The sequence below is a fragment of the Stigmatopora argus genome, chromosome 5, assembly GCF_051989625.1.
Source record: "Stigmatopora argus isolate UIUO_Sarg chromosome 5, RoL_Sarg_1.0, whole genome shotgun sequence".
Lineage (NCBI taxonomy): Eukaryota > Metazoa > Chordata > Actinopteri > Syngnathiformes > Syngnathidae > Stigmatopora > Stigmatopora argus.
In genome coordinates, this window is record NC_135391.1 from 19,454,220 (window position 1) to 19,480,279 (window position 26,060).

General features: G+C 43.1%; 1 protein-coding gene across 1 annotated transcript in view; it reads left to right on the plus strand.

Annotated features, from left to right (window-relative positions):
- The window catches only part of ccdc180 (coiled-coil domain containing 180), a 57,306-nt gene extending 31,536 nt beyond the window's left edge, over nt 1-25,770 (plus strand). The window contains exons 23-38 of the mRNA XM_077600527.1: nt 726-842; nt 914-991; nt 8,150-8,367; nt 15,198-15,314; nt 15,423-15,463; nt 15,533-15,593; nt 15,663-15,728; nt 15,796-15,862; nt 15,920-16,055; nt 22,037-22,197; nt 22,257-22,382; nt 22,454-22,547; nt 23,636-23,702; nt 23,772-23,907; nt 23,969-24,126; nt 24,699-25,770. Coding sequence (XP_077456653.1) covers nt 726-842; nt 914-991; nt 8,150-8,367; nt 15,198-15,314; nt 15,423-15,463; nt 15,533-15,593; nt 15,663-15,728; nt 15,796-15,862; nt 15,920-16,055; nt 22,037-22,197; nt 22,257-22,382; nt 22,454-22,547; nt 23,636-23,702; nt 23,772-23,907; nt 23,969-24,091 — 1,608 coding nt within the window. The 3' untranslated portion in view covers nt 24,092-24,126; nt 24,699-25,770. The remainder of the gene's footprint in view (nt 1-725; nt 843-913; nt 992-8,149; nt 8,368-15,197; nt 15,315-15,422; nt 15,464-15,532; nt 15,594-15,662; nt 15,729-15,795; nt 15,863-15,919; nt 16,056-22,036; nt 22,198-22,256; nt 22,383-22,453; nt 22,548-23,635; nt 23,703-23,771; nt 23,908-23,968; nt 24,127-24,698) is intronic.
- Nucleotides 25,771-26,060: the final 290 nt, after the last annotated feature.

Consider the following 26,060-nt stretch of genomic DNA (forward strand, 5'->3'; position numbering starts at 1 on the left):
TACATATAACCAACACACCCAAATGTATCCAAGTTTTGAGGGATTTTTTTTTACTTCGTTTGATGTTTTGTAACTTGGATTGTTTTCATGTCTTGGAACAAAGGGTTCCCCATCGAGGCTTTTCGTAACCAAAATATTAAATATGTAGAGGTACCACTGTATATTGAACTACATACATCGCAAAAAATCAGGGAGCCATCTTAAAGTAGTGGACTTCTGAGGCAGGTTTGTGTTAGGGTTATAACCTATCAGTTTGTTTGTTCATTAACAGATTGGGCATCTAGTGCCGTCAATGAGAGTTAAACAAAAATTATTAAAATGAGTCAAATTACCAGAAAATGTACCAAAATGAATAAATGTAGAAGATGGTATTTTTTGTGTGCTGAATTAACTACAAGACCGGCATCTTCCAATAGCAAATTCTTTAATTCTCTCAGGTTGAATAAGGTACAAACTTGATTTCATGACAATAAAACAATACAAACAAAACCATGTAAAATAAAACATAGTAAACACTACAAATTAAAAAATGTAAGTAGACCATTCTAGGCCGTTTTCCCAGGAGATGAAAAAAAAAATCATTTCGGTAAAAAGCCCTGATCTCAAGTCAACTTCTAACTTTACTTTATAGCATGCATATGCAAATGAAATAAAAGTGAACAGGAAATGACCTTAACCCTGTCTGTTGGTAAATACCTGTGTTCTTACTCCGCCTTTTTGGACAGGTGAAGGCGGCGTCCGGTCGTCTGGAGGAGAAGCTGTGTGTGCTGCAGGCTGAAGTCAAGTTCATTGAGAAGATCGAGAGGATCCTTAGTAGCACACAAGTGGAAGTCAAAGCCGAGGTTTGCAGCGCCACTTTGCCGATGCCCTCTCTTCCACTCCTGGCCTTTACTCAGACCACGCATGCTTTTAGGCAGCCAGCAGCAAACAGCAGGAGGCGGTCATCAGCGCTCGCGTGGAGCAACTGCGGAAAACGCTGGATGAAGCAGAGGTTGACGAATATAATGATAATAATCAATCGAAATTTTTGTCGTACCATGAGCTGATCGTAGGTCGAGGTACCACTGTACAGTGATACCTCGGGATACGAGCTTAATGCGTTCTGGTACTGAGCTCGTATGTCGATTTTCTCGTAACTCAAACGAACGTTTCCCATAGAAATGAACTAAAAACAATTTAATTCGTTCCAACCCTCTGAAAAAACACCAAAAACAGGATATTGGATTGGAATAACATTTTTGTTCTAATTCGCCATCTATTAACAAAGTAACAAATAACTAGTGGTTTAATACTACTAAAATGTGTTTAATATTATTAAAATTAGACGGATTTCGTGGAGGGGAGAGAGACGGACAGGTGGAGAAGGGGGACTTTTTGCACGGCAATGCGCTCGTAACATAACATAAACAAATCTAAATAAACTTGGATTACGATGCAGACACTCAAAAATAAGTTTAATCTAACGTTACACTAAACTTAATTCTGATTTAGTTTTAAATTTTGATAACTTTCTTCTCCCGGCCGGGTTGGCTGTATTTTCCCCACCTCCACCTTGACTTTCAGATGCAACCTATCGAGTGTTGTTTGCTTTTGTATTCCCTTCAAAATATTCCCAAAATGATGCACACAAATGTCCTCACAATAGGATAACGCACGACCACTTGCCAACGAGTAGTATGTAGGCCATTCGCACTGACTAATGGGGAAAGAAAAACACTGAAAAAAATGCAACGCTCCGCCCAGTGCTCGCAGAGACTTTACACGATGGAGTTGCGACCACAGAGACATTACACGAGGAAGTTGCGGGGAGAGAGACAGTGCCCATGATGTTCTTATGAGCAGCCTCTCGCGTCCGCTGTCTGCTCGTATATCAAAATTTGTCTCGTATCTCAAGATAAATATTTGCTCAAAATTTTACCTCAAATTGCTCGTATGTCGGGGCACTCGTATGTCGAGGTACCACTGTACAGTCATACCTCAACTTACGAAATTAATTGGTTGCAGGACTTTTTTCGTAAGTTGAAAATTCAGTAAGTACAGCAGTATTTTACATGTAAATTCGTTCGTCGGTCCTCACAAACCTATCAACTAAACCCTTTAAAATTGATCGAAGTGTCCCAATTTTGTAGGAAAGATGTGAGAAGCACAGAAAAATGAGAGAAAATGATCATAAAATTATTTAATAAGCCATTAAAATGAATAAAAATGCAAAATCTTCGTGTTGAAGCGCAGGTGCACAAGTGTCAGGAAGCTAACGTTAGGCAGCAGAGGCAGAGTACACGAACACATGACCACACCTAATAAACATAAAATTAAGAATTCTAAACAACATTACATTGAACTTTTAATCTTTTTCATTAACATTTTATGATTTCTTTGGCATCTAGTTTTTTAATCCATTTTATTTGTCGCCACTCATCTGTTTGGATATAAGTTCCCCTTTGGCAGTGCTTGTTAAGAAAAATCGATCTAAAGACAATTGCCTATGGTGACTTAATAATGTTTCTAAAATCCACAAGACAAACGTCATCAAAGTGCGCCGTGACCGGACGTTTCCTCGACGGACACTTCGTCCCCGGACGTTTCGTCGAACGGACGTTTCGTCGCCGGACAGTTCGTCGCCGGACAGTTCGTCGCCGGACAGTTCGTCGAACAGACATTTCGTCGTCGGACATTTCGTCGACGGACAATTCGTCGCCGGACATTTCATCGACGGACAATTCGTCGCCGGATTCGCTCGCTCTCAAAATTATAATGACAGAGAGAGAGAGAATTTACTGTTGAAAGCGATCAATCAGGTAATCTCTCGCTCTGAAAATTATAATGATGAGAGAGAGAGTTTGTCATTGCATTGACAATGTCAGAGCATTAATATCTAAATATCTAATATCAAAATTATCAACAAGTTGCGTATTATTGGCATTGTGTGTACATGTTTTCAATTTGTCCTGTTCTCGTGTGTGTATAGACAAACTTGCCTCGCCCGTGCCCATCCCACATTTTATACTATTATTGTCCCAAATTAAACACTTTAGCATGTCACATACACACACACACAGTTTACAAGAAATTCCATTTAATATTGATATACTAATAGTCTCGATGTGCACCTCACAGTCAACATGAATCGGATGTCTACCGCCGTCAATGGCAGCCGATGGGTTAAATGAGTGCTGAGTACTCTGCACCTCACAGTCAACATGAATCGGATGTCTACCGCCGTCAATGGCAGCCGATGGGTTAAATGAGTGCTGAGCAATGTTCCCTCTAAGCTGCGCGCATGCGCAATTGCGCACTACTCTCGTCTTCTCTGCGCAGCAGCAATCATATGGCGCGCAGTATTTTTTTAATTTATTTATTTATTTTTTAACCCCTTTCCCCATGATAACGCCGTTTAAGCAGTGGCGGGCGGTGCATTTTCTGGTAGCGCCTTCAACGTATCAATCCAACCCTCAAAAACTATTTTATGGCTATAAAACCTCTACTGCAGCTACAGCTGCGACACATAAAAAATAATCAATAAATTAATGCACAAAAATTGGGTAAAATCCACTTCCTAGCAGCATTTCATGATTAAATACAAATACTGGGCAATTGCAAAACACGTGAACGCTTTTTCAGTTGATGATCTTTTGGGCTGTGTTGATCACCCTCTGCAGTCTTTTCCTGTCGGCTTCTGTGCAGCTTGATTGTAATAAAATAGCATAGGTCAGCAGAATCTCAATGCAAACTCCACACAGGTAGACCGACCTGGCTTTGAACCCAGGACCCCAGAGCTGTGAGGCCGACCTGCTAAACACTCAAGCCACCAGGCAGCCTTGTGTATATATAAACAATCCTAAATATATTTACAAATAAATATGTTTTGCATTTTTGACTTGGTTTTAGGGAAGCATTTTATAAGTAGCTCACTCGATGAAAAAGTGAGCACCCCTCGTCTAAACGGTTATACTTGACGTTAATGTCAGGTTTTGATGAACAACTTGCGACAACACAAACAAAACACATGAAATAGTGCACAAGTAGGGAGAGCCTTTTGCCACTGCATTCACACCCGTCGCCATCTTGGAAGAAAAAAAAATGTGTTACATGCATTGGCCTTTTTTGTTTCTCTTGAAACAAGCAATCTACGCAAAATCAATATAAAGTGAGCTAAAATGCCCCAAAATTAACTGGAAGTGACCCAAGAATATGCAGATACTTATAGTACAAGGACACGCGCTTGTAGTATGAGTACATGAACTTGTATTACTACTACATGCAAGTACACGTGTAGTACAAATATACACGTACATCTAGTACAAGTAGACATCGCACAAGTACACATACTTATAATACAAGTACATGCAAAAATCACCCAGGGACCCAGGAATGCCCCAAAATCAATAGGAAGTGATAGAAAATCAAAGAAATAATCTTTAAGTGTTTAAGGTGACGTACTAATTTGAAGGATTTCTAGATCACTTTCTGTTCATTTTTTGTCACTAAACAAGAAGTGACACAAACAGGCAAATGAATCCTAATGGATTGGATGTATCATGCTGTCAATAGTAGCAGATGAGTTAAACACATTTATTGCTCACTTTCTGTTCAATTTAAAGCATTTCAGGTAATTTCTGGTCCGCCATCTGTTCATTTAGGAGCATTTTAAGTCACTCCTGTTGTTTTAGCAGTGGCGGGCGGTGCATTTTCTGGTAGCGCCTTCAACGTATCAATCCAACCCTCAAAAACTATTTTATTGCTATAAAACCTCTACTGCAGCTATAGCTGCAACACATAAAAAATAATCAATAAATTAATGCACAAAAATGGGGTAAAATCCACTTCCTAGCAGCATTTCATGGTTAAATACAAATACTGGAGCTTTTCAGACATTAAAACCAGGCCAGGGGGTGATTTTCCCGGGAAAAGACAGCGATGAACGTCAATGGCGTACGGGCAAACATTGCCCGAAAATGGGGTAAAATCCAGCTGAAAACAGCATTTATTGATTAAATACAAATACTGGAGCTTTTTAGACATCAGAACCGGGCCCGGAGTATCATTTCCCCGGTAAAAAGACAGCGATGAACGTCGATACGTCCATACGTGAAATGACAAAAAATGCACTAAAATACTAAAATTAGGTAAAATGATTTATTGATTGAATACAAATACTGGAGCTTTTGAGACATTACAACCAGGCCAGGGGGGTGATTTTTCCCGGGAAAAGACAGCGATGGACGTCAATGGTGAAACGCCAAAAATTAAACTGGGGTAAAATCCACTTCCTAGCAGCATTTTGTGATTAAATACAAACACTGGAGCTTTTCAGATATCAGAACTTGGCCCACAATTGAAATATTATTTAGGAATATGGCCATATTTTACTCACCAAAAATCCTTTTTACACAATATCCATCCTCCTTTCTTTCTTCCTTCTTTCCTATCGCCATCGAAGCTAATGATAAAAGTCGAGCCTGTCCTGTCATATTTCTGGCATAGTCCGTTTTGAAAATGGCTTTAAATCAAAACAACAATATACTATTTGCTTGTGGAGCTAAGTTAGCACACTGAAAGTGCCGCACACACCATATTCCCGGCTGTAACAGGCTTGCTAGCTTCAGAGTTGACCGCCCTTTCCTAATAATGTCAATTCTTTTTTGAAAAGTCCGTCTGGAAAATAGCTTTGTGAGAGAAATCTGCAACAGAATTCATTTGTTTTTGCCACTGTCGGCCATGTGGGTGGAGTTTGCGATCTCTGGCTGCTTTGGCCCGCCTACTAGCCAATCATAGTTTGTGAAAGCAATGACATGTCCCAGCCAGCAAAATGCTAATGCCTATGAAAAATCATTGTGGGGTTGCCAACTCGAAATCTGATTGGTTAAAAGCAACAGTCTAGTTTAATGCAGCAGAGCTCGCAAGAACTGATTGTGAAGGCTTTGAGGCAGATCTGATCTGGCAACAAATAATGGCTGAAATGTGATTGGTTAAATGCTTCAATATGAAAACACACATCTGGAAGCAGTGCAACCAGGGGGAAAAGCAATAAAAGGAAGCTAACAGACCATTTGGAATAATAAGTATTGATGGACAAAATATAATATGATTCAGATATTTCTTAGGCCAGCAGAGAAGGCCTTGAAGGCCCTGGCGGCCCGCCACTGCGTTTAAGCGGCAGCCAGTGGCAGTAGCTCTGTCCACTCTTATGTTTTTCGTGTTTTACAGCATGTTTTACATGAAAAATTAGAGGGAACATTGACATGCACCTGGTGTGCCCATAGCGAGCAATGATGATGTCGTGACCGGATGATTCGCCTAAAGCCGTTTTGCGGACGTTTGACAGATGGACAGGTCGCCGAATGAACGTTCGTTCAAACAGCGTTTAATGATTAAATACAAATACTAGTACTTGTTAGTTTAATGATTAAATACATATACTAGTATTTGTATTTAATCATTAAACGCTGTTTTCAGCTGGATTTGACCAAATTTGAGAGCATTTTGAGCCGTTTGGCGAATGGACGTATATGGACGTTTTTTTGCCTCCATCGCGACATCATCGCAACATTTTACCGAGGAATTCACTTCCCTGGGCTCGGTTCTAATGTCCAAAGAGCTCCAGTATTTGTATTTAATCATTACACGCTGTTTTCGGCTGGATTTGACCGAATTTGAGAGCATTTTGAGCCGTTTGGCAAATGAACGTATATAGAAGTTTTTTTTGCCTCCATCGCGACATCATCGCGACATTTTACCGAGGAATTCACTTCCCTGGGCTCGGTTCTAATGTCCAAAGAGCGCCAGTATTTGTATTTAATCATTAAATGCTGTTTTAGGATGGATTTGACCCGATTGCTGTCATTTTACGGCTCGGTTCTGCTACATCTGTGCGCCCAAGATTGCTTATTCCCGGGCTGCCATGCCCGCCCAAGAGTGCTTATTCTCGGGCTGCCATTGATGGTAGACTAACATTGATTTTTACTATAATTTGGACAATGCCGGCGGCGGGCCGGATTAGAAATCCTAACGGGCCGTATATGGCCCGCGGGCCAAGCTTGAAAAACTTGTACACACACGATCCGGGGGCGGGGCGAGCGCGTGAAATCCCGTTTCAGCGATGGACGTCAATGGTGAAACGCCAAAAATTTAACTGGGGTAAAATCCACTTCCTAGCAGCATTTTGTGATTAAAAACAAACACTGGAGCTTAAATACAAACACTGGAGCTTTTCAGATATCAGAACTTGGCCCACAATTGAAATATTATTTAGGAATATAGCCATATTCTAAATTTTACTCACCAAAAATCCTTTTTACACAATATCCATCCTCCTTTCTTTCTTCCTTCTTTCCTATCGCCATCGAAGCTAATGATGAAAGTCGAGCCTGTCCTGTCATATTTCTGGCATAGTCCGTTTTGAACATGGCATTAAATCAACACAACAATATACTATTTGCTTGTGGAGCTAAGTTAGCGCACTGAAAGTGCCCCACACACCATATTCCCGGCTGTAACAGGCTTGCTAGCTTCAGAGTTGACCGCCCTTTCTTAATAATGTCAATTCTTTTTTGAAAAGTCCGTCTGGAAAATAGCTTTGTGAGAGAAATCTGCAACAGAATTCATTTGTTTTTGCCACTGTCGGCCATGTGGGTGGAGTTTGCGATCTCTGGCTGTTTTGGCCCGCCTACTAGCCAATCATAGTTTGTGAAAGCAATGACATGTCCCAGCCAGCAAAATGCTAATGCCTATGAAAAATCATTGTGGGGTTGCCAACTCGAAATCTGATTGGTTAAAAGCAACAGTCTAGTTTAATGCAGCAGAGCCCGCAAGAACTGATTGTGCAGGCTTTGAGGCAGATCTGATCTGGCAACAAATAATGGCTGAAATGTGATTGGTTAAATTCTTCAATATCAAAACACACATCTGGAAGCAGTGCAACCAGGAGGAAAAGCAATGAAAGGAAGCTAACAGACCATTTGGAATAATAAGTACGTATTGATGGACAAAATATAATATGATTCAGATATTTCTTAGGCCAGCAGAGAAGGCCTTGAAGGCCCTGACGGCCCGCCACTGTGTTTTAGGTTGCCACACATGAAGTGACAAGGGAATGTTGCAAAATGAATGTGTAAAAAAATCTAAACATCAAAGTGACCTATCTTCATAGGTATGTGCAGAGCAGGTGTTCAGCTTGTTGTCAGCCATCAGCGAGGACCTAAGGAGGCGGAGGCACTATCTAGATGAAGAAAGTGTGGCTCAGCCCACCGTATCCAAATCCAGGAAGCAGATGTGGTCAGCTCCGCCCCCTGCCCTACTACAACCTTGCCGTTCAGGGGGCAACATCATGGAAGACCCCATTGTGAGCGTGGTCAAGTCACTCAACAGGTGCACATATACAAATCAATATTTATTTCATTTCTGTGCAATGACATTTCTGGAAAAAAATTCAAATGAAGCTTTGAAGCCGCAAACAGAAACAGGAAAAAAACAGAAAAGACATTACGCAAAATAATCAAACTCAAGCAAACAAAGTCTTTTGAAAACTTTTTGCACAACAACGCAGTCGTAAAATAACAAACAAATTTAAATGAACTTGGATTACGATGCAGACACACTCAAAAATAAGTTTAATCTAACCTTACACTAAACTTAATTCTAATGTTGTTTTAAGTTTTGATAACTTTCTTCTCCCGGGTTGGCTTTATTTGCCCCGCCTCCACCCTGAAAATATGCAACGCTCCGCCCAGTGCTCGTAGAGACATTACACGAGGGAGTTGCGACCAGAGAGACATTACACAAGTTATTTGAGGGGAGAGAGACAGTGCCCATGATGTTCTTATGAGCAGCCTCTCGGGTCCGCTGTATGCTCGTATATCAAAATTTGTCTCGTATCTTAAGATAAATATTTGTCCGAAATTTTACTCGTATCTCAAATTGCTCGTATGTCGGGGCACTCGTATGTCGAGGTACCACTATATTTGGTAAATACACTTCATGAGAATTGTGCTTGTGTTCTTGTATTTTTGAAAAGCCGCAAAAACGTATGGTAGTAATAATAATAATAATAATAATCATCGGACATAGGCCCTGTCGTCATCATCAACAACAAAAACCTACTTGTCATCACACCCAGAAACTGTGCATAACGAAATTGGTAGTGCTTCTCCATAAGGTGCGTTTACTCGGCAAAAGACCAAAATAAGTGCATTCTGCTGTTATGGATACCTCGCGTCACCCCCCGAGCAGGTCACTTACCTCTCACTGTCTTTCACTTACCTTCAGTCAGCTAGTAGGAGGCAGATCACCACCCAAACATATTTTCATATTACCTCAGAAGGGAATGTGTGTTGTGTTACCGCAAATTTAGAGTTCTGATGGATGTGGGGGAAAAACTGTCCTTAAGCCTATTTGTCCGTACTTTGTGGGACCTATAGCGTCTGCCAGAGGGCAGCAGCTGGAACAGATTGTGACCAGGGTGGTATGGGTCCCCTATGATATTCCTGGCCCTGCTGAGGTAACGAGGGCTGGCAATGTCTTCCAGTGAGGGCAGAGAGCAGCCGACGATCCTCTGGGCAGTGTTAATCACTTTCTGCATGGCCTTTTTGTCTGCCGCCGTGCTTCCAGCGTACCACACTGTGATGCAGTACGCCAGCATGCTCTCTACAGTGGTTCTATAGAAGGTTATCAGAAGCTTGGTGTCCAACTTGTTCCTCCTAAGTACCCTGAGGAAATGGAATCGTTTCTGAGCCCTCTTCACTACTGCCGTGATGTTTGTAGACCATCAGAGCTTATCCGTGACATGGACCCCCAGGAATTTAAAGGACTGGACACTGTCTACACATACTCCATTTATGAGGAGTGGGGCCAGATCTGTGCCGTGTTTGCGAAAGTCCAGGATTATTTCTTTAGTTTTCGTGATGTTCAGTGTGAGATTGTTCACTGAGCACCACGAAGACAGTTTGTTGACCTCATCTCTGTAGGCCGACTCATCCCCTCCTGAGATGAGTCCGACCACAGTGGTGTCGTCAGCGAATTTGATGATGGAGTTAGACTGGTGGGTGGGTGTACAGTCAGTTGTATGTGTACAGGGAGTACAGAAGAGGACTCAGTACACAGCCTTGAGGGGAGCCAGTGCTCAGTGTAATGAGGAAAGAGGTGGGGACCAAGTCTAACAGTTTGTGGTCGGTTGGTCAAGAAGTTCTTTATCCAGCAGCAGATGGAAGAGGATAGTCCAAGGTGGGAGAGTTTGTCAGTCAGAATGTCCGGTTTTATGGTGTTGAAGGCTGAGCTATAGTCAATGAAAAGCATCCTCACGTAGTTCCCATGGTGTTCCAGGTGGCTCAGTGCTGTATGTAGAGCAATGGCGATAGCATCCTCAGTGGACCTGTTTGCTCTATAAGCAAACTGGTGAGGTTCAACTGAGGGAGGGATTGTATTTCTGATATGGCGGGCTACCAACTTTTCAAAACACTTCATGATCACAGGTGTGAGTGCAACAGGCCTATAATCCTTCATGCTGTCAATGGTTGGCTTTTTGGGGACTGGGATAATGGTGGCAGATTTCAGACAGGATGGAATGATGGATTGTTGCAGGGAACAATTGAAAATTTTTGTGAAGACTCCAGCCAGCTGGTCAGCACAGGCTTTGAGCACCTTCCCAGGTACTCCGTCTGGGCCAGCAGCCTTCCTGGTGTTCACAGACCGCATTACCAGTCTCACTTCCTGTTCCCGGAACAGTGTATTGCTGCAGGGTGGTGGTGGGGGTGTTGAGACTGCGTCTGATTTGTCAGTCTCAAAGCGGGCAAAGAAACGGTTCAATTCCTTTGCTAGTGAGGCATCTGCGTTAACAGACATTATTGTTGTTGTAGTTGGTAATATGTCGTATTCCTTGCCACATCTTCTTTGGGTTATTTTCTGTGAAGTGCTCCTCAATTTTCTTAGTATATGCTGCCTTGGCCTTTTTAATGCCTCTTTTCAGCTCAGCTCTGGCAGCTCTATATTTTATCTTGTCCCCTGATCTGAAGGTCTGATAATATTGGTGATCCTACTTTGCGGTTTTTCGATTATCTCGGCCATGTCTAGTCTACATTACCCGCGATATTCGAGAGATTACTGTGTTTTGACCGATTCGTTTATAACATATACAATAACGTTTATTTCGTCATACGCAGTTTCTGGGTATGATGACAATTAGGCTTTTTGTCGAGTAAATGATGATGACATAGCCTATGTCCGATTATTATAACAGACAATGGTGTTTTTTAGGTCGTTTTGTTGCCTTACATTGATAACAAAAATAATTTGGTGATAATTACCATTATCATTATTGTTATTTCTTTATCGCCCTGGTCTACTTGTTAGGTTTCCAATCCACTTTTTTAAATTTTCGCTGCCCAGATTTCCATCTCTGGCTGCTTCTGTTTTCTCATGGTCCCAGGTTTTGCATTTAGGAAATTTGACACAAACATCACAAGTGGGTGGGTTTTGTGTGAAGTGCGTCCTTATTGGTCAACCAGATTTATTATGGTCTTACTGCTGTTTTTTGGCTTCTTGTGACCAGTATCTTACTACCTTCGCACGAAACGTCTGCAGTCTCATTTTAGAGACAAGGTACTAAATTCATTTAAGTGTGACTATTGCCATAAGTGTTGTTAAGGTAATAGCAAATAAAGCAAAGCGTTCTTCATTGCGAGCAGATATATAATGTAAGACTAATAACTCTAACAATCCCTCCTGTTATTAAATATTTGTACGTAATCCCATAATCATTTTTTTATGACAAATACAAATACACTTGGGGGAAGTCCGTTGTCTCGATCTTTACCCAAATTCACCTTACTTGCATGTCTGGTCTGAAAAAACAAGCACAAAATCATTCTCGTCCATCTCATTTTTCATAATTAGCATAATCCTGGACATCAATGTTACCATCAGTAGGCTGTCTAATAAGCAGATACAGTGGTACCTCGAGATACGAGCTTAATCCGTTCCGGAACTGAGCTTGTATGACGAGATTCTCGTAACTCGAGCGGACGATTTTTTTTTCCACGACAACGCACTCGTAAACGGAACAAACAAATTTTAATTTACTTGGATTAATATATACAGACACTCAAACATACGTTTAATGTAACTTTACACAAGACTGAATTCTAATTTTGTTGTAATCTTTTGTTACCTTCGTTTTCCGGGTTGGCGGTTTGCCACGCCTCCACCCTCACGTTCGCTATCGATGGACTGTTTGCTGTTGTATTGCCTTCAAAATATTCCCAAAATGATGCACACAAATGTCCTCACAATAGGATAACGCACGACCACTTGCCAACGAGAAATAGTCTTTAAAGAACGATCGCGGGAGCTTCTTTCCTTAGAAAGAATAACAGGAAATACAATAGTTGAGCTTACCCACGTATTGATTGTGGGTAATGAAGTTTTATTCTGAGAAAGGTTGCCATTGCCTATGGGTGTTGTGTGCACGAGTATACTTCATTACCCAGAAAGCCCTCTTTTTGCCCGCGCATGCGCGTTGTGCATTTCCTGGTCTTAGGAGAAACTCGTCTGAATTAATCGTTCCGTGCTCGTAAATATTGTTATACACGAAAGATTTTTGCACACGCCCCCTGCTCCACCAAGAGCATATCAACCGTCAGAAGCATATCAACCGCTTTGCGGTCCTGGAAAGCCATGAGACTGGTGGCTGCCAGCTGTTCCTTCATTGCTGCAAATCCCTGCTCAGCATAATTTCCAATTTCTTTTTTTGGACATTGTAATGGATGTTGTTCACCCTATTCATATTTTTATTTGGCGTAACCCAAAGAAAAATAGACTCCTGCTGCAATTTGGCAAACCAACCCATAAGTCGGATCGCCATTCCTCGATTAGGCTCAACGTCGTCGAGAGAGGCCAGCCGCCGCACCGAAATTCTGAGCCGCCAATTGTATCTCCTTGACTGTAAAACAGATACTGGTAAAAACAGTGAAACCAAAGCACATAGTCCTTTTTTTACAGGAGTTATATGATTTATTTGCACCACTTCACCACCATTAGCCAAAATGTGGAATCAGTGGCGCAGTTTGTCTTGGACAATGGGCACACCATGTCTCATCTACCGCATCCAGATTCAGACCATGCCCTGTAAGGTTCAAACAGGGAAAGTTAGCACAGTGGAAAAATTGGCTTGTCATTCACTGCTTTCGCAACAGGATAGACACCGTTTCAATACTTTTCCTTTTCTTTACAAGCAGGACACATTTTTTTTTTTTGCAAAAACACTTTCCCCAAAGAATGGTGATTGAGGGAGTTGTTGTTATATCCGATCGTATTTTCCCTCGTCTGGTCATTTGTTTTAACCCTTTGTAAGAAGGTTGAGTCTCAATTGAAACGCTTTCACCTTTTTTTGCATATGGAGACAATAAAACCAATATAAAAGAGTTGCAGGTTGAGCACCCAGGCTCCTGGCACCACCGTTGGTCCAGTCCGTTTCCTGTTGAGAAGCACAGTCTCCTTCTGCTAACCCAAATTCAATGTGTTTCCTTAAAGATTTTTCTTTTTATGTAGTCAGCCAGATTAGCCTCATCATCCAGTTCTACTCGTGCAGTGAATAATGGCGATTTGTATGGTCTACCAAATAGGATTTTCATATGTTGTTGTCCGGTTGAACTCGTTATGTAGGCGCAGTGATTTCATAATGAGATATAGAACCTGTTGTCGTGGCCACGGTCTTTCCCAGATGTCGAGCAAGCGCCCGGATTCCTTCGGTATCTTGACTCCCAGACTCGAAGAACCAATATGTTAGGTTCACCAATAGGCATTCCCAAATGCACGCACAAATAAAAGAGACAGGAGACTCATCTGTGGTTTTCTTGCGAGAGAATCGAACCGACGCGCCTTTGTCCAAGTTCATTCTGTCATTACACGCATCTTTTCCTGTTTATTAGCTTCAAGGACCCGTTACAATGGACATCTCAGCTCTCAAGGGAGGGGTGAGAACATAGGAGTGAGAAGTCAATAGAAGTTTTAGTTCTCAAAACAAGTGAAGGTCATGTTGACCCGAAGGTTCTTCTCCACATTCCAGCAGTCCAAGATGATTCGACCTTCATTTGTTTGGTCTAACTAAGGAGCAAGCATTTACATGGTTGCAAGCAGATGTTCTAAAATGACTTTTCTAATGTTAATAAGCTAAGTAAAGCAAAGCGTTCTTCATTGCGAGCAGATATATAATAATGTAAGAAATAATTTATTTTCACCAGATAAATCAGTATAACAGCTCAACATTCACAAATATTCATTTCTGACATTCAAAAACAAACCAGTGACCAATATAGCCACCTTTCTTTGCAAGGACACTCAACAGCAGGGGTGGCCAAGTCCGGTCCTCAAGAGTCCCTATCCGGTCAGTTTTCCATATCTCCCTCCACCAACACACCTGAATTAAATAACCTGGATCGGTATCAAGCTTCTGGACAGCTTGCTGATGAGTTGATCATTTGATTCAGGTGTGGTAGAGGAGAGAGATATGGAAAACAGCCTGGATAGGGGCTCTTGAGGACCGGAGTTGGCCACCCCTGCTCAACAGCATGCCATCCATCGATGCTGTCAGTGTTTTGCTCTTCACGAGCAAATTTTGTGCAGCATCAACCATAGCCTCTCGGACACTGTTCAGACAGGTGTACATTTTTCTGTCCTTGTGAATATCACATTTGATGAGTGAGGGGCATCAAGCTCTCTATGGGGTTCAGATCAGCTGAACAAAGAGGCCCTGTCATTAGTTTTTCTGGTTTTATGCTGGGGAATACTTTGATGCGTGTGATGGAGCATTATCCTGCATGAGGGATACAGACTTCTTCCTGTACCACTGCTTGAAGAAGGTGTCTTCCAGAAACTGGCAGTAGAACTGGGAGTTGAGCTTGACTCCATCCTAAACCCAAAAAGGCCCCACAAGCTCATTTTCGATGATACCGATACCAGTACCCCACCTCCTCCTTGGGACTGGATCTCTGCCCTTTATCAATCCACCCTCAGGCCCATATGGCCCTTCAAACTCACTCTTATTTCATCAGTCCATAAAACCTTAGAAAAATCAGTCCTGAGATATTTCCTGGCGCAGCCTTTATGTTTCAGCTTGTGTGTCTTGCTACGTGGTAGTTGTTTTTCAGCCTTTCTTACCATGGCCATGTCTCTGAGTATTGCACGACTTGTTCTTTTGGGCTCTCCAGTGATGTTGCAGCTCACACTGATCGTGTGTATACCATGAATGCTGGGTCTTGTTGGTTTTCTGAGACCCTACTGGACCGAATGGTAACTTGTTTGACGGAAAAAAATACTAAAAACTGGTGATTAATCCTGTTCGTCACCTTGAGGACTGCTATTATTTTGAACACTATGTATGTAGTATGTATGAGTATGCATCCTCTACTCTGACCTCTCCATATTGTCACCAGGTTCTGTGAAGGGACCGAGCCTGCCCTCTATAGCGTCCCAGGTGAGCTGCCATTCTGAAACAACGGTATGTGTTTGTGTTAACTGTGTGGGTATTTTCATGCTCATGTAGGTCGAAGCTCCACTCAGCGACAGCATTCACCACGACGCAGCGAATCGGCAGGCGTACCGAGGTACGGCTTGGACCGATCGGACGTTCGTCGCTGTCAAACGTGGTCAATGATATAAATCGTCTTAATCAGGTCGTTCCGGACTGACAAAAGGTTTCAGATCTTTGGCGCTAAATCTGAAGCCGATCCCAATCCAGAGTGAGTTAATGTTGACATTTAGCTATCACATGATCACGCACCTCACTTCCTGTTCACGTGTGAATAGTTGTTACATCTCCATCGTCAACGCCACACTGAAGAGGACTCATCAAACGCTTCTGCTCGCCGCTAAGGTAAGTTTGGACACACCTGTCACATTCACTTGACCTGGCATCTGTCTGGCCGCTCAGGACTTCTACCAAAGTCAGCGTTGCGGGGGATTTCACCGACTTCCCGCCAGTCTGGATCTATGGGTGGAGCGCACGCAAAAAAGTCTTCTGGGACATCACGAACATGCCAGGACGCTACTCAGCGCCAGCAGAGAAGGTTGCCTCCCGCTGGGGAATTGTCGGTTTTCATCATACAGTAGATCAGTCTTGATCAAAATCTTAAAATCAGTTGAAAAATTGCTGGAATTACCCAAAGCATGTTTGATCTAAATGAGGTAAAGAAACAATATACATAAGCAAGGAAAGGAGTCTGACAAAAAGCCCGTTGAAAAACTAATTTATTGAAAATAAGTAAACTGATGTAGGTTGCTGATCATCTCATGTCAAAATCAAATCAAAAGCCTTTATTGTCATCATATAGAGCTGCGTATAACGAAATTGGTGGTGCTACTCCACAAAGTGCGTTTTCCCAGTAAAAAAACATTAAAAAGTAATATAAAAATATAAAAAGTCACATCCTGGCAAGGTAAATTCTAAAATATTGAACAATCTAAGATATTGCACATTGTTGTTGCACAGAAGGGATTGAGTGTCGTGCTAACGCAAGTTCAGAGTCCTGATGGCTGTGGGGGAAAAACTGTCCCTAAGTCTATTTGTCCGTGCTTTGTGAGACCTGTAGCGTCTGCCAGAGGGCAGCAGCTGGAACAGGTTGTGACCAGGGTGGTATGGGTCTCTGACAATGCTGAGGTGGTGAGGGCTGGCAATGTCATCCAGTGAGGGCAGAGAGCAGCCGATGATCTTCTGTGCGGTGTCGATCACTCTCTGCATGGCTTTTCTGTCTGCTGCCATGCTTCCAGTGTACCACACTGTAATGCAGTATGCCAGGATGCTCTCGACAGTGGCTCATAGAAGGTTACCAGAAGCTTAGTATCCAAGTTGTTCATCCTGAGTACCCTCAGGAAATTGAGTCGTTTCTGGGCCTTCTTCACCACTGCCGTGGTGTTGGTAGATCAGGAGAGTTTGTCCGTGAGGTGGACCCCCAGGAATTTTAAGGACTGGACCCTGTCTACGCATACTCCATTTATGAGGAGTGGGGCCAGATCTGTGCTGCGTTTGCGAAAGTCCAGGATTATTCATTTAGTTTTCGTGGTGTTTAGTGTGAGATTGTTCACCAAACACCACGGAGAGAGTTTATTGACCTCATCTCTGTAGGTAGACTCATCCCCCCTGAGATGAGTCCGACCACAGTGGTATCATTGGCAAATTTGATGATGGAGTTAGACTGGTGGGTCGGTGTAAAGTCGTATGTGTACAGGGAGTATAGAAGATGACTCAGTACACCGCCTTGAGGTGAGCCAGTGGTCAGTGTAATGGAGGAAGAGAGATAGGGACCATGTCTAACAGTTTGTGGACAGTTGGTTAAGAAGTTCTTAATCCAGCAGCAGATGGAAGAGGATAGTCCAAGGTGGGAGAGTTTGTGAGCCAGATTGTCCGGTATTATAGTGTTGAAGGCTGAGCTATAGTCAATGAAAAGCATCCTCACATAGTTCCCATGGTGCTCCAGGTGGCTCAGTGCTGTGTGTAGAGCTACGGCGATGGCGTCCTCAGTGTACCTGTTTGCTCTATAAGCAAACTGGTGAGGGTCAACTGAGGGAGGGATTGTATTCCTGGTATGGCGGGCGACCAACTTTTCAAAGCACTTCATGATCACAGGCGTAAGCGCAACAGGCCTATAATCATTCAGGCTGTCAATGGTTGGCTTTTTAGGGACAGGGAGAATGGTGTCAGATTTCAGGCAGGATGGATGATGGATTGTTGCAGGGAACAATTAAAAATCTTTGTGAAAACCCCAGTCAGCTGGTCAGCACAGGCTTTGAGCACCTTCCCAGGTACTCCGTCAGGGCCAGCAGCCTTCCTGGTGTTCACAGTCCGCAGTATCTGTCTCACGTCATGTTTCTGAAGCTTCGGTGTACTGCTGCAGGGTGGTGGATGTGTTGAGACTGAATCTAATTTGTCAGTCTCAAAGCGGGCAAAGAAACGGTTCAGTTCCTCTGCTAGTGAGGCATCTGTGTTAACAGACACATTATTGTCATTGTAATTGGTAATATGTCGTATTCCCTGCCACGTCTTGTTTGGGTTATTTTCTGTGAAGTGCTCCTAAATTTTCCTTGTATATGCTGCCTAGGCCTTTTTAATGCCTCTCTTCAGGTCTGCTCTGGCAGCACTGTATTGTAACTTGTCCCCTGATCTGAAGGCGGTGTTACGGCATTTGATGAGTGCCTGTGTCTCACTGGCCATCCAAGGTTTTTGGTTAGGAAAAACCCGGATACGTTTATTAACAGTGACTGTGTCCGTACAGTTTTTTTATGTAGGAAAGTACAGTGTCCATGTAGTCCTGGAGGTTGTGGTGTTCAAAAAGTTCCCAAATGGTGCGGGAAAAAGTCCTGCAGCTCAGAAAGGGCGTCCTCAGGCCATATCTCATCTTATTCCGCTTTAATATATTAAGTAAAGGCACAGGGGCAGCAGGTTCAGCAGGGAAGCCCAGACTTCCCTCTCCCCAGCCACTTAATCCAGCTCTTCCGGGAGGACCTCAGCGCGTTTCCGGGACAGCCAGGAGACAGTCTCCCCAGCGTGTCTGAGGTCGGCCCCGTGGCCTCCTCGCGGTGGGACGTGCCTGGAACACCTCCCGAGGAAGGCTTCCAGGGGGCATCGTGAACAGATGCCCAAGCCTACTCATCTGGCTCCTCTCAATCCGGGGGAGCAGTGGCTCTACTCCGAGCTTCTACCAGATGACCGAGCTTCTCACCATATCTCTAGGGGAGAGTCCAGACATCCAGGGGAGGAAAGCCATTTCAGCCGCTTGTATCGCAGATCTTGTTCTTTCGGTCACAACCGACCCACAGCTCGTGACCATAAATTAGGGTGGGAACATAGATCGACTGGTAAATAGAGAGCCTCGCCTTTTGGCTCAGCTCCTTTTTCACCACGACAGACCGATGCAGAGTCTGCATCACTGAAGACGCTGCACCGACCCGCCTGTCGATCTCCTGCTGTATTCTTGCCTCACTCGTGAACAAGACCTCACGATACTTCAACTCCTCCACCTGGGGGAGAAAATGATCCCTAAATCGGAGAGGCCATGCCACCTTTTTTCGTCTGAGGACCATGGTCTCACATTTGCTGATTCTCATCCAGGCCGCTTCATACTCAGTTGCAAATCGTTACAGCGAGAGTTGGAGATAATGGCCTGATGAAGCCAACAGAACCACATCGTCTGCAAAAAGCAAGGATGCAATACTGAGGGCACCAAACCGGACCCCCTCAACACCACAGCTGCGCCGAGATATTCTGTCCATAAAAGTTATGAACAGAATCAGTGACATAGGCCAGCCCTGGCAGAATCCAACCCCCATTGATCAGTGGGATTGATTCCCGCTTGGTGGCGGTATGATTGTGAGCGTGAATGTCTGTCTGTGTGCACTATGACTGACTGGCAACCAATGTTGCCTCTAATTTTTCATGTCTGGGCATACAAACAACCTTCCTGAGCACACTGAGGACCACTTTGAGCAACATCAGAAATGCTCGCTGTGGCCACATACCAGTATGACACCTGCCATCAGCAGGTGCATTTCTACTACCCATAAATGATAATAAAATGTAATGATTAATATTTATAAATAAAACACCTTGATAAATATCACTAGAATCTGCACAAATATGACTTAGATCTTACCTTATTTTTTACTTCGGTCCTTCTCATTCAAATGACTTTTCTGCTGAATGTGTCGTTTGATGTAGTCATGCTTTCAATTAGTCCAACTTTTTCAATCGGATTACTCGCTTACAACTATAGCTTCGCTGCATGTTTTGGAGACCCCTCTCACTTGAAAAGGAAAATACCCAGTTGTACCACTTGTTTTGCTATTTGCACATACTTCAACAGCCATTACAAATTAAACGAAGCACAGTCCTTTTTTTACTTTGGTTTGGGTAGGCGATGTATGACATTCATTAGCATTAGCGTCACTTAACTCGGCCGCATTGTACATGGGCAAGTATACTGTCAATGCTGTGATTGGCTGCGTAGCGTAATTGCATCACATCCTAGGATTGGCTAAACACCTATCACCCACTGAATTACAAAGCAAAAGGATACCGAAAAAAAAGTTATAATTCATTTGTAGTGCCTTTACGGATCTGGATAGGTTTTCTTGTCCGATTCAGTGTGACCAGGGCACATTTGCGCAGTTGAGCTTTCATTTTGGCTGGGAGCCGCATGTTCGCCACCCCTGGTCAAATTCATCACCTACGCTCACAAAGTGACAAATACTTATCTAGTGGTTACTATACACACACTTAAAAATGGATGTAACCTCGTGCTATAACCAAGGCAAAGGTGTCAATGTATTCCACTGTGGCTTTCGAGTCGTAACTTGCTGTTTCCCCATGCCTCACAACCAAGTGTATCCCAGTCCGTTTTTAAAGTTATCAAACCAGCCATGACTCGCTTTGAAGGTTTCCACTGGCGCCAAGAGTCCCCTTTATCAGCTACTTGCTTTACTTTCAAGTCCTCGTAGATTCTACTGGCCTTTTCACAGATGATCTTCTTGGTCACGCTATCTCCCGCTAACTTTCTCCTTTATCCATATTAAAAGAAGCCTTCCCATCTCGTCATGAATACAACAGCGCAGCTTGGAAAGGACCACCTAGCGGCCACTTTGGGAACTGTCTTGTATGCTCATAACTCAAATTTGTCTCGTATCTCAGGGCAAAATTTTGCTCTTAACTTTCCTCGTATCTTAAACTTCTCACATGTAGGGACACTTCTATGTCAAGGTATTAGAGGTAAGATTGGGCCGAAAAAAATCCAGCCCCTTTTGTAACGAAATCTAGTTAAACAAGACTGTATAAACATTTACATCTTTTATATGATAATACAGTGGTACCTCGAGATACGAGTCTCACTCCCTAAGGCCTGCACATAATGTTCAAGAATGCAACTGAATTACAGACGTCTCTACTGCTCTCTGCATCTGTTGTGTTCCCTGTTGACAACTTTCTGTTTATAAACAAACCTAAGAGGCCACATGGCTCCTCTTGAATACAGGAAGTCCCAGAAGAGGTTATAAATCGGATAACATAGGGTAAAATGTGAGGGCAATCCAATCAGAGACAGTCAAATAGTATAGGGCAGGTCTCACTAGTATGTCTTACTAACTACAGACACACAGACCAGAGAACATGGCACCATCACTCGTACTGGAGTAGGCGGCCCGGTAGAAGAGTGGTTAGCACGTCCGCCTCAAAGTTCTGAGATAGAGGCTTTAATTTCTGGTGGGTTCTGACCATCCTGTGTGTAGTTTGCATATTCTTCCCTTGCCTGGGTGGGTTTTCTCCAGGTAATCCAGTTTCCTCCCACAACCCAAAACATGCATGGTAGGATGTTGAAAGCTCAAAATTGCCCCTAGCTAAGAGTGTGAGTGTCGAATGGTTGTCCACCTCCTTGCGTTTGATTGTCAACCAATTCGGGGTGTCCCCTGCTTGCTGTCCATAGTTGGCTGGGATTGGCTCCAGCTTGTGTGGATTAGCAGTATGAAAAATGAATGAAGAGAGACAAATGACCATTCACACTCACAAGCGTACCGTCCCAGTGGAAATCAAAATGAATGCGGCTCTTTGCGTCTTATCATATTTTGTATTTTCACTTATTTTTATCCTCTCTGAAAACACTCAAATTCATCAGGGCTCATTAAAAACAAGTAATAAGTAAGGGGAAGAAAGTGTGATGTTGAATAATGGGTGTTTTTGCGTGTGTCTGTCTGTCTGTCTGTTTTAGCAGGTCACTCCATGGTGTGACTCTGACTCTGTTTAAAATTTTTGCTCTTTGTGTCTAACTTGTTTGCCACTCTTGCACTACACCATCGGGTGTCTCTCTTATTATTATTTTGTTTTGAAGGCAAGTGTGTATAGAAGTAAACTAAAGAATTCATCAATAGTAGACATTCAATTCATTCAAGTGGGAGGGTGAGTAGATGGGTAATAGGTCGCTAGTTCTATGTATGCGATATCTATGATTTTAATGACATTTCTGCATGTGTAACGACCCAACCTGCTGTGACCCATCGGCCTGCATAGCGCTGGAGCAGCAGCAGTACGTGTTGGGCGATATGATGGGGCGTCTTGCCGCTGTGTTGATCCGCGGCCACGAGCGGCGACTGGGGGCCGAGCTAAAGGAGGAGGTGGGACGAATGCGCCGATCCTTCGAGGAGCACCACGCTACCGGCGAGGACCACAAGGTACCTCCATTTGCCGACCCACCTTCTGACGTGCATAAACCCACACGTACGTGTGTCAGATGGCAAGCGTTGCTGGTCTGCGTGTGTCACTCCCGGGCGAGAAGATCGAGGCGCTGCGGCGCGGCGAGGAGGCTCGGCAGCAGAGGCTGTACGATGCTATCTTGGGCTCGCACCGGGATCTGCAGGTACCCGCAACAATGCACCTGTGAGCACTCGCCACAGCTACCTTCTGACCACTATCTGCGCGTGCATGCAGGAGTGCATGCTTCGCAGAGGGGAGGAGTTTGTGACTTCACTGGCGACCCTCACCGAACGCCTCCTCCTTCAGATGGACCAACTTCCTTTAGCTGGTAGGCTGAGGCTATGCTAAATTCATGCTTTGGTTTAAACCAGTGCTTCTCAATTATTTTCTGTTGTGCCCCTCACCCCAGTAAAAATGAAATGCTTCGTGCCCCCCCTCAACCAAAACATAGTATTTTTCTATTTAATTCCAAGTAGAACCCTGCACATGATGGTATCATTGTTAAAATTCAAGAAAAGAAAAATAATACAGAACAGTAATCTATACATATTACTGTTTCCGAAAGTGTGTGTGTGTGTGTGCGTTAGTGTGTTTGTCCGTTAACATCAGACAAAATGGAGAAAAACACCGTACATCCGATTTGAATGCGGTTTTGAACAAACAATTGTAAGTGTACGGCTCTAGGATGTTACCGTGCTCATTTTTTAAATTTTGGCCCCAGTTTTTCAAATAATTGATTTTTCCACTTCCAATAAGGAATGTTAGTGGGCTTTATTGCAGGGCACAAGGAGATGGACAACCAAGCACACTCAAACCCATACCTAGGGACAATTTAGAATGTCCAATCAGCCTACCACGCATGTTTTTGGAATGTGGGAGGAAAACGGAGTACCCGGAGGAAATCCACTGATAGGTTAACCCTTTAGGCATTCCCAAATGTACGCAGTGATAAAACAGACATCTGACTCATAACCGGCTTCTTGCAAGAGAGAATCGATCCACCCCTGGTTGACTGGGATGGGCATTAGTACCGTTGTAATCTTATCTACCGATGGAAGATAAGTTTTCTTTGAGTCATTTTTAGAAGTCGACCGATGTGGGATTTTCAAAGGACGATACCGTTATCCCAATTTTTTTTGGCCCTTTGCCGATATGTGAGGTCGATATACTTTGTTTCTTAAAAAAGGATTCGGTTATGAAAGGCAATTTTTAAAAAATAAGGCCGCAAAGTGGAGATGGATGACAGTAAGACCTTACAAGCAGTCACTCATTATTGAGTATTCTTTTCAGCAAATACTTTTTTACTTGTTCATGAGGGACTTTTTTTGGATGACACCTTTTACTTTAATTTGAGTGATATTGTTTTTGAAGTAACACGACCTGAGTACAATTTTTTTGCTACCCTACCCTGAGCAGAGGTGACGTCGCAGCAGACGTCCGAAGACAGAGAAGTCACTGCGGAAACAATGCACCGAGCTTGCAGGTAGCACTTGACCGTCGACACTGCCAACGTCCCGTCAGACCTTGATCATCAAATCCTGCCCCTCATCAGGACATGGCTGGGAATTCCTCACATGTCGCTTCCCGCCAACGCTTCTGCCAGCACGCTAACAACTGCTGCCGTCACCACCACCAAATGCACACTGGGACATCTCGCCGTCATCGAGCACAGAGACGCTGCTGCTAAAGTATGCACCCGAGCACAAACGCAGATAGGTTTTAATATATTACTTCTTGTGTGCCTCCTAGCGTTTCCAGGAGGTGTTCTCATCGCAGCTGTCACTTTCCGACGCAGACAAACGAAGAAGACTGAACGAACTTCACAGTTGGAAGGCACACTGGAGGCTACAGATATACGCGCTAAAACACTGAAGCGCAACAATTGATGGGCGGATGGAATGCGCGCTGTGAGCAAATGGGATGGCTGTTATTGCCTGTATTATTTTGTGTCATATCGCATCAGTGTGCTTTGATATAGTTTTTATTTTCAGGGTTTTTTTATAGTTTGGCTAGGGGTGCGACTTATGTGTGAAATTATTCACACTATGATATCATCTTACCTGTTATTTTGCAATGAACCGCAAGAGGGTGCTCAAGGCCGATGTTCATAATTTACATTGGCGATGGGTGGACCTTTTTGTACAGTAATACCTAAACTATAACAGTAAATAGGTTTCAAGACTAAGATCCAAGTGTACAGTAATCTCACGAATATCGTGGATAATGTAGACCAAACATGGCCATGATAATTGAAAACTGCTATTATTTGTACCATACTACATGTTTTCGTGCCTATACAAAAATGGAATTACACAAGTACAATTATCAAGAAATTTATTTATTAAATATTACAGTTATATGCATATGAAGACTATTAATATCTAAATATAATCTATAAAAAATTAAATACTTTAAGTACTGTACTCAGTTAAAATAGTTCCTCTCCGCTTGATTTAAAAAATATTTTTTTTAAAAACAGGTTATTGGGAGCTTTAGTCCTCTTCGTCAAATTCGAGAGGCAGTGGATCATTCATGGAATCTTCAGTGGGCGCCGTATGGGCAACAGGAGGAGCTTTCTGCGAGAGGTTTTCGGCGCACAAGCTACATGGCGACTGCCGTTTCTTTTCTTGTACAATTATGCTGTTGTACAACGAAGAACCTGACACTGTCAAGACGATTGCCAAATTCAATGGCTCTGACCATGTTGTCCTCAATCTCCTGGAGCTGTTGTTGCAAACTGCATGCCATATTGAAGACCACATTCTTCATCATCATTCTCGTCGTTGTCCGCTGCCTCTTCTTGGGATCATTTCGACGAGATCCTCATCTGTTGGGGGGTTTCTGAGTGGCTTCTCGAGCATTGTGTTGACGTCCTTGTCATGCCAGCTTCACAGCCATATCTACAGCGTAAATCCCTCTTAATGCTGGTTCATTTTTTTATTCCTAGTAGTTACTACTCGCTTGGTCTCCTTGGAAAATAATATAGTTGCTGCAATGGCATACTAAGCCTTTAGCTTAACGTCACTTTTTCGGTCAGTGTCATTATGTCTCTTTTTTATGGCTTAGATGGCCCAGAACGCTTAGGAGGCATTTTCAACGGTAACTCAAAATCCAAACAAAGCTGGAATAGGCTCTGCGTAGTCTTTCTCTACAGGTCATGTGTGCGATGGAAAATTCACTCGCAACAAAACAGGGGAAGGCAAGATGTTGTCCTCTTTGGTCTTTTATATTATATTTGGTGCGTCATTTTTCTACGGTGAAATATGGCTTCTTTAGCCCAGACTTCTGCCATTTTTATAGCCACTGTGTTCCGCTAGCGAGTTTCTGCGTGAATTGTGACATTTTTATGAACTTTTTTTTACATACTTAATATTAAAAAATGTGATGTGCTGATGGCGCAAATGAGTGAAGCCTGAGAGGATAACAGTATGTTCTTCTTTTGGCAGTTGGCTATCCATATGGCCAAAGTAGGCTCCACACAGACAATAGTCTTATTATGAGAGGTAACAACCATATTTGCTGTGTTATTAAAAGTGATAAAAGATGGCTTAGTACTGTTAACCTCTTCCTTCTTGATAGAGCGAATGGTAGATTCATTTATACTCTAAAATCGAGCGCTGTGGCAAAGGAAGTGCTCCTTTTCTTTGCCATCCCAATGTGTGTCATCATTCCCCGTTGCCGGTTAGACGGAGTAAGAACACGCTTGTGAGGTATAACAGGTGTGATACGATCCAAACTGTATAATAGATGGACCCTAATTGAGTGCGGAGAGGAGCAACGCTAAATTATATTGTAATATTGATAAAGAATCTCCATCCCTGTCCCCAAAAAGCCAACCATT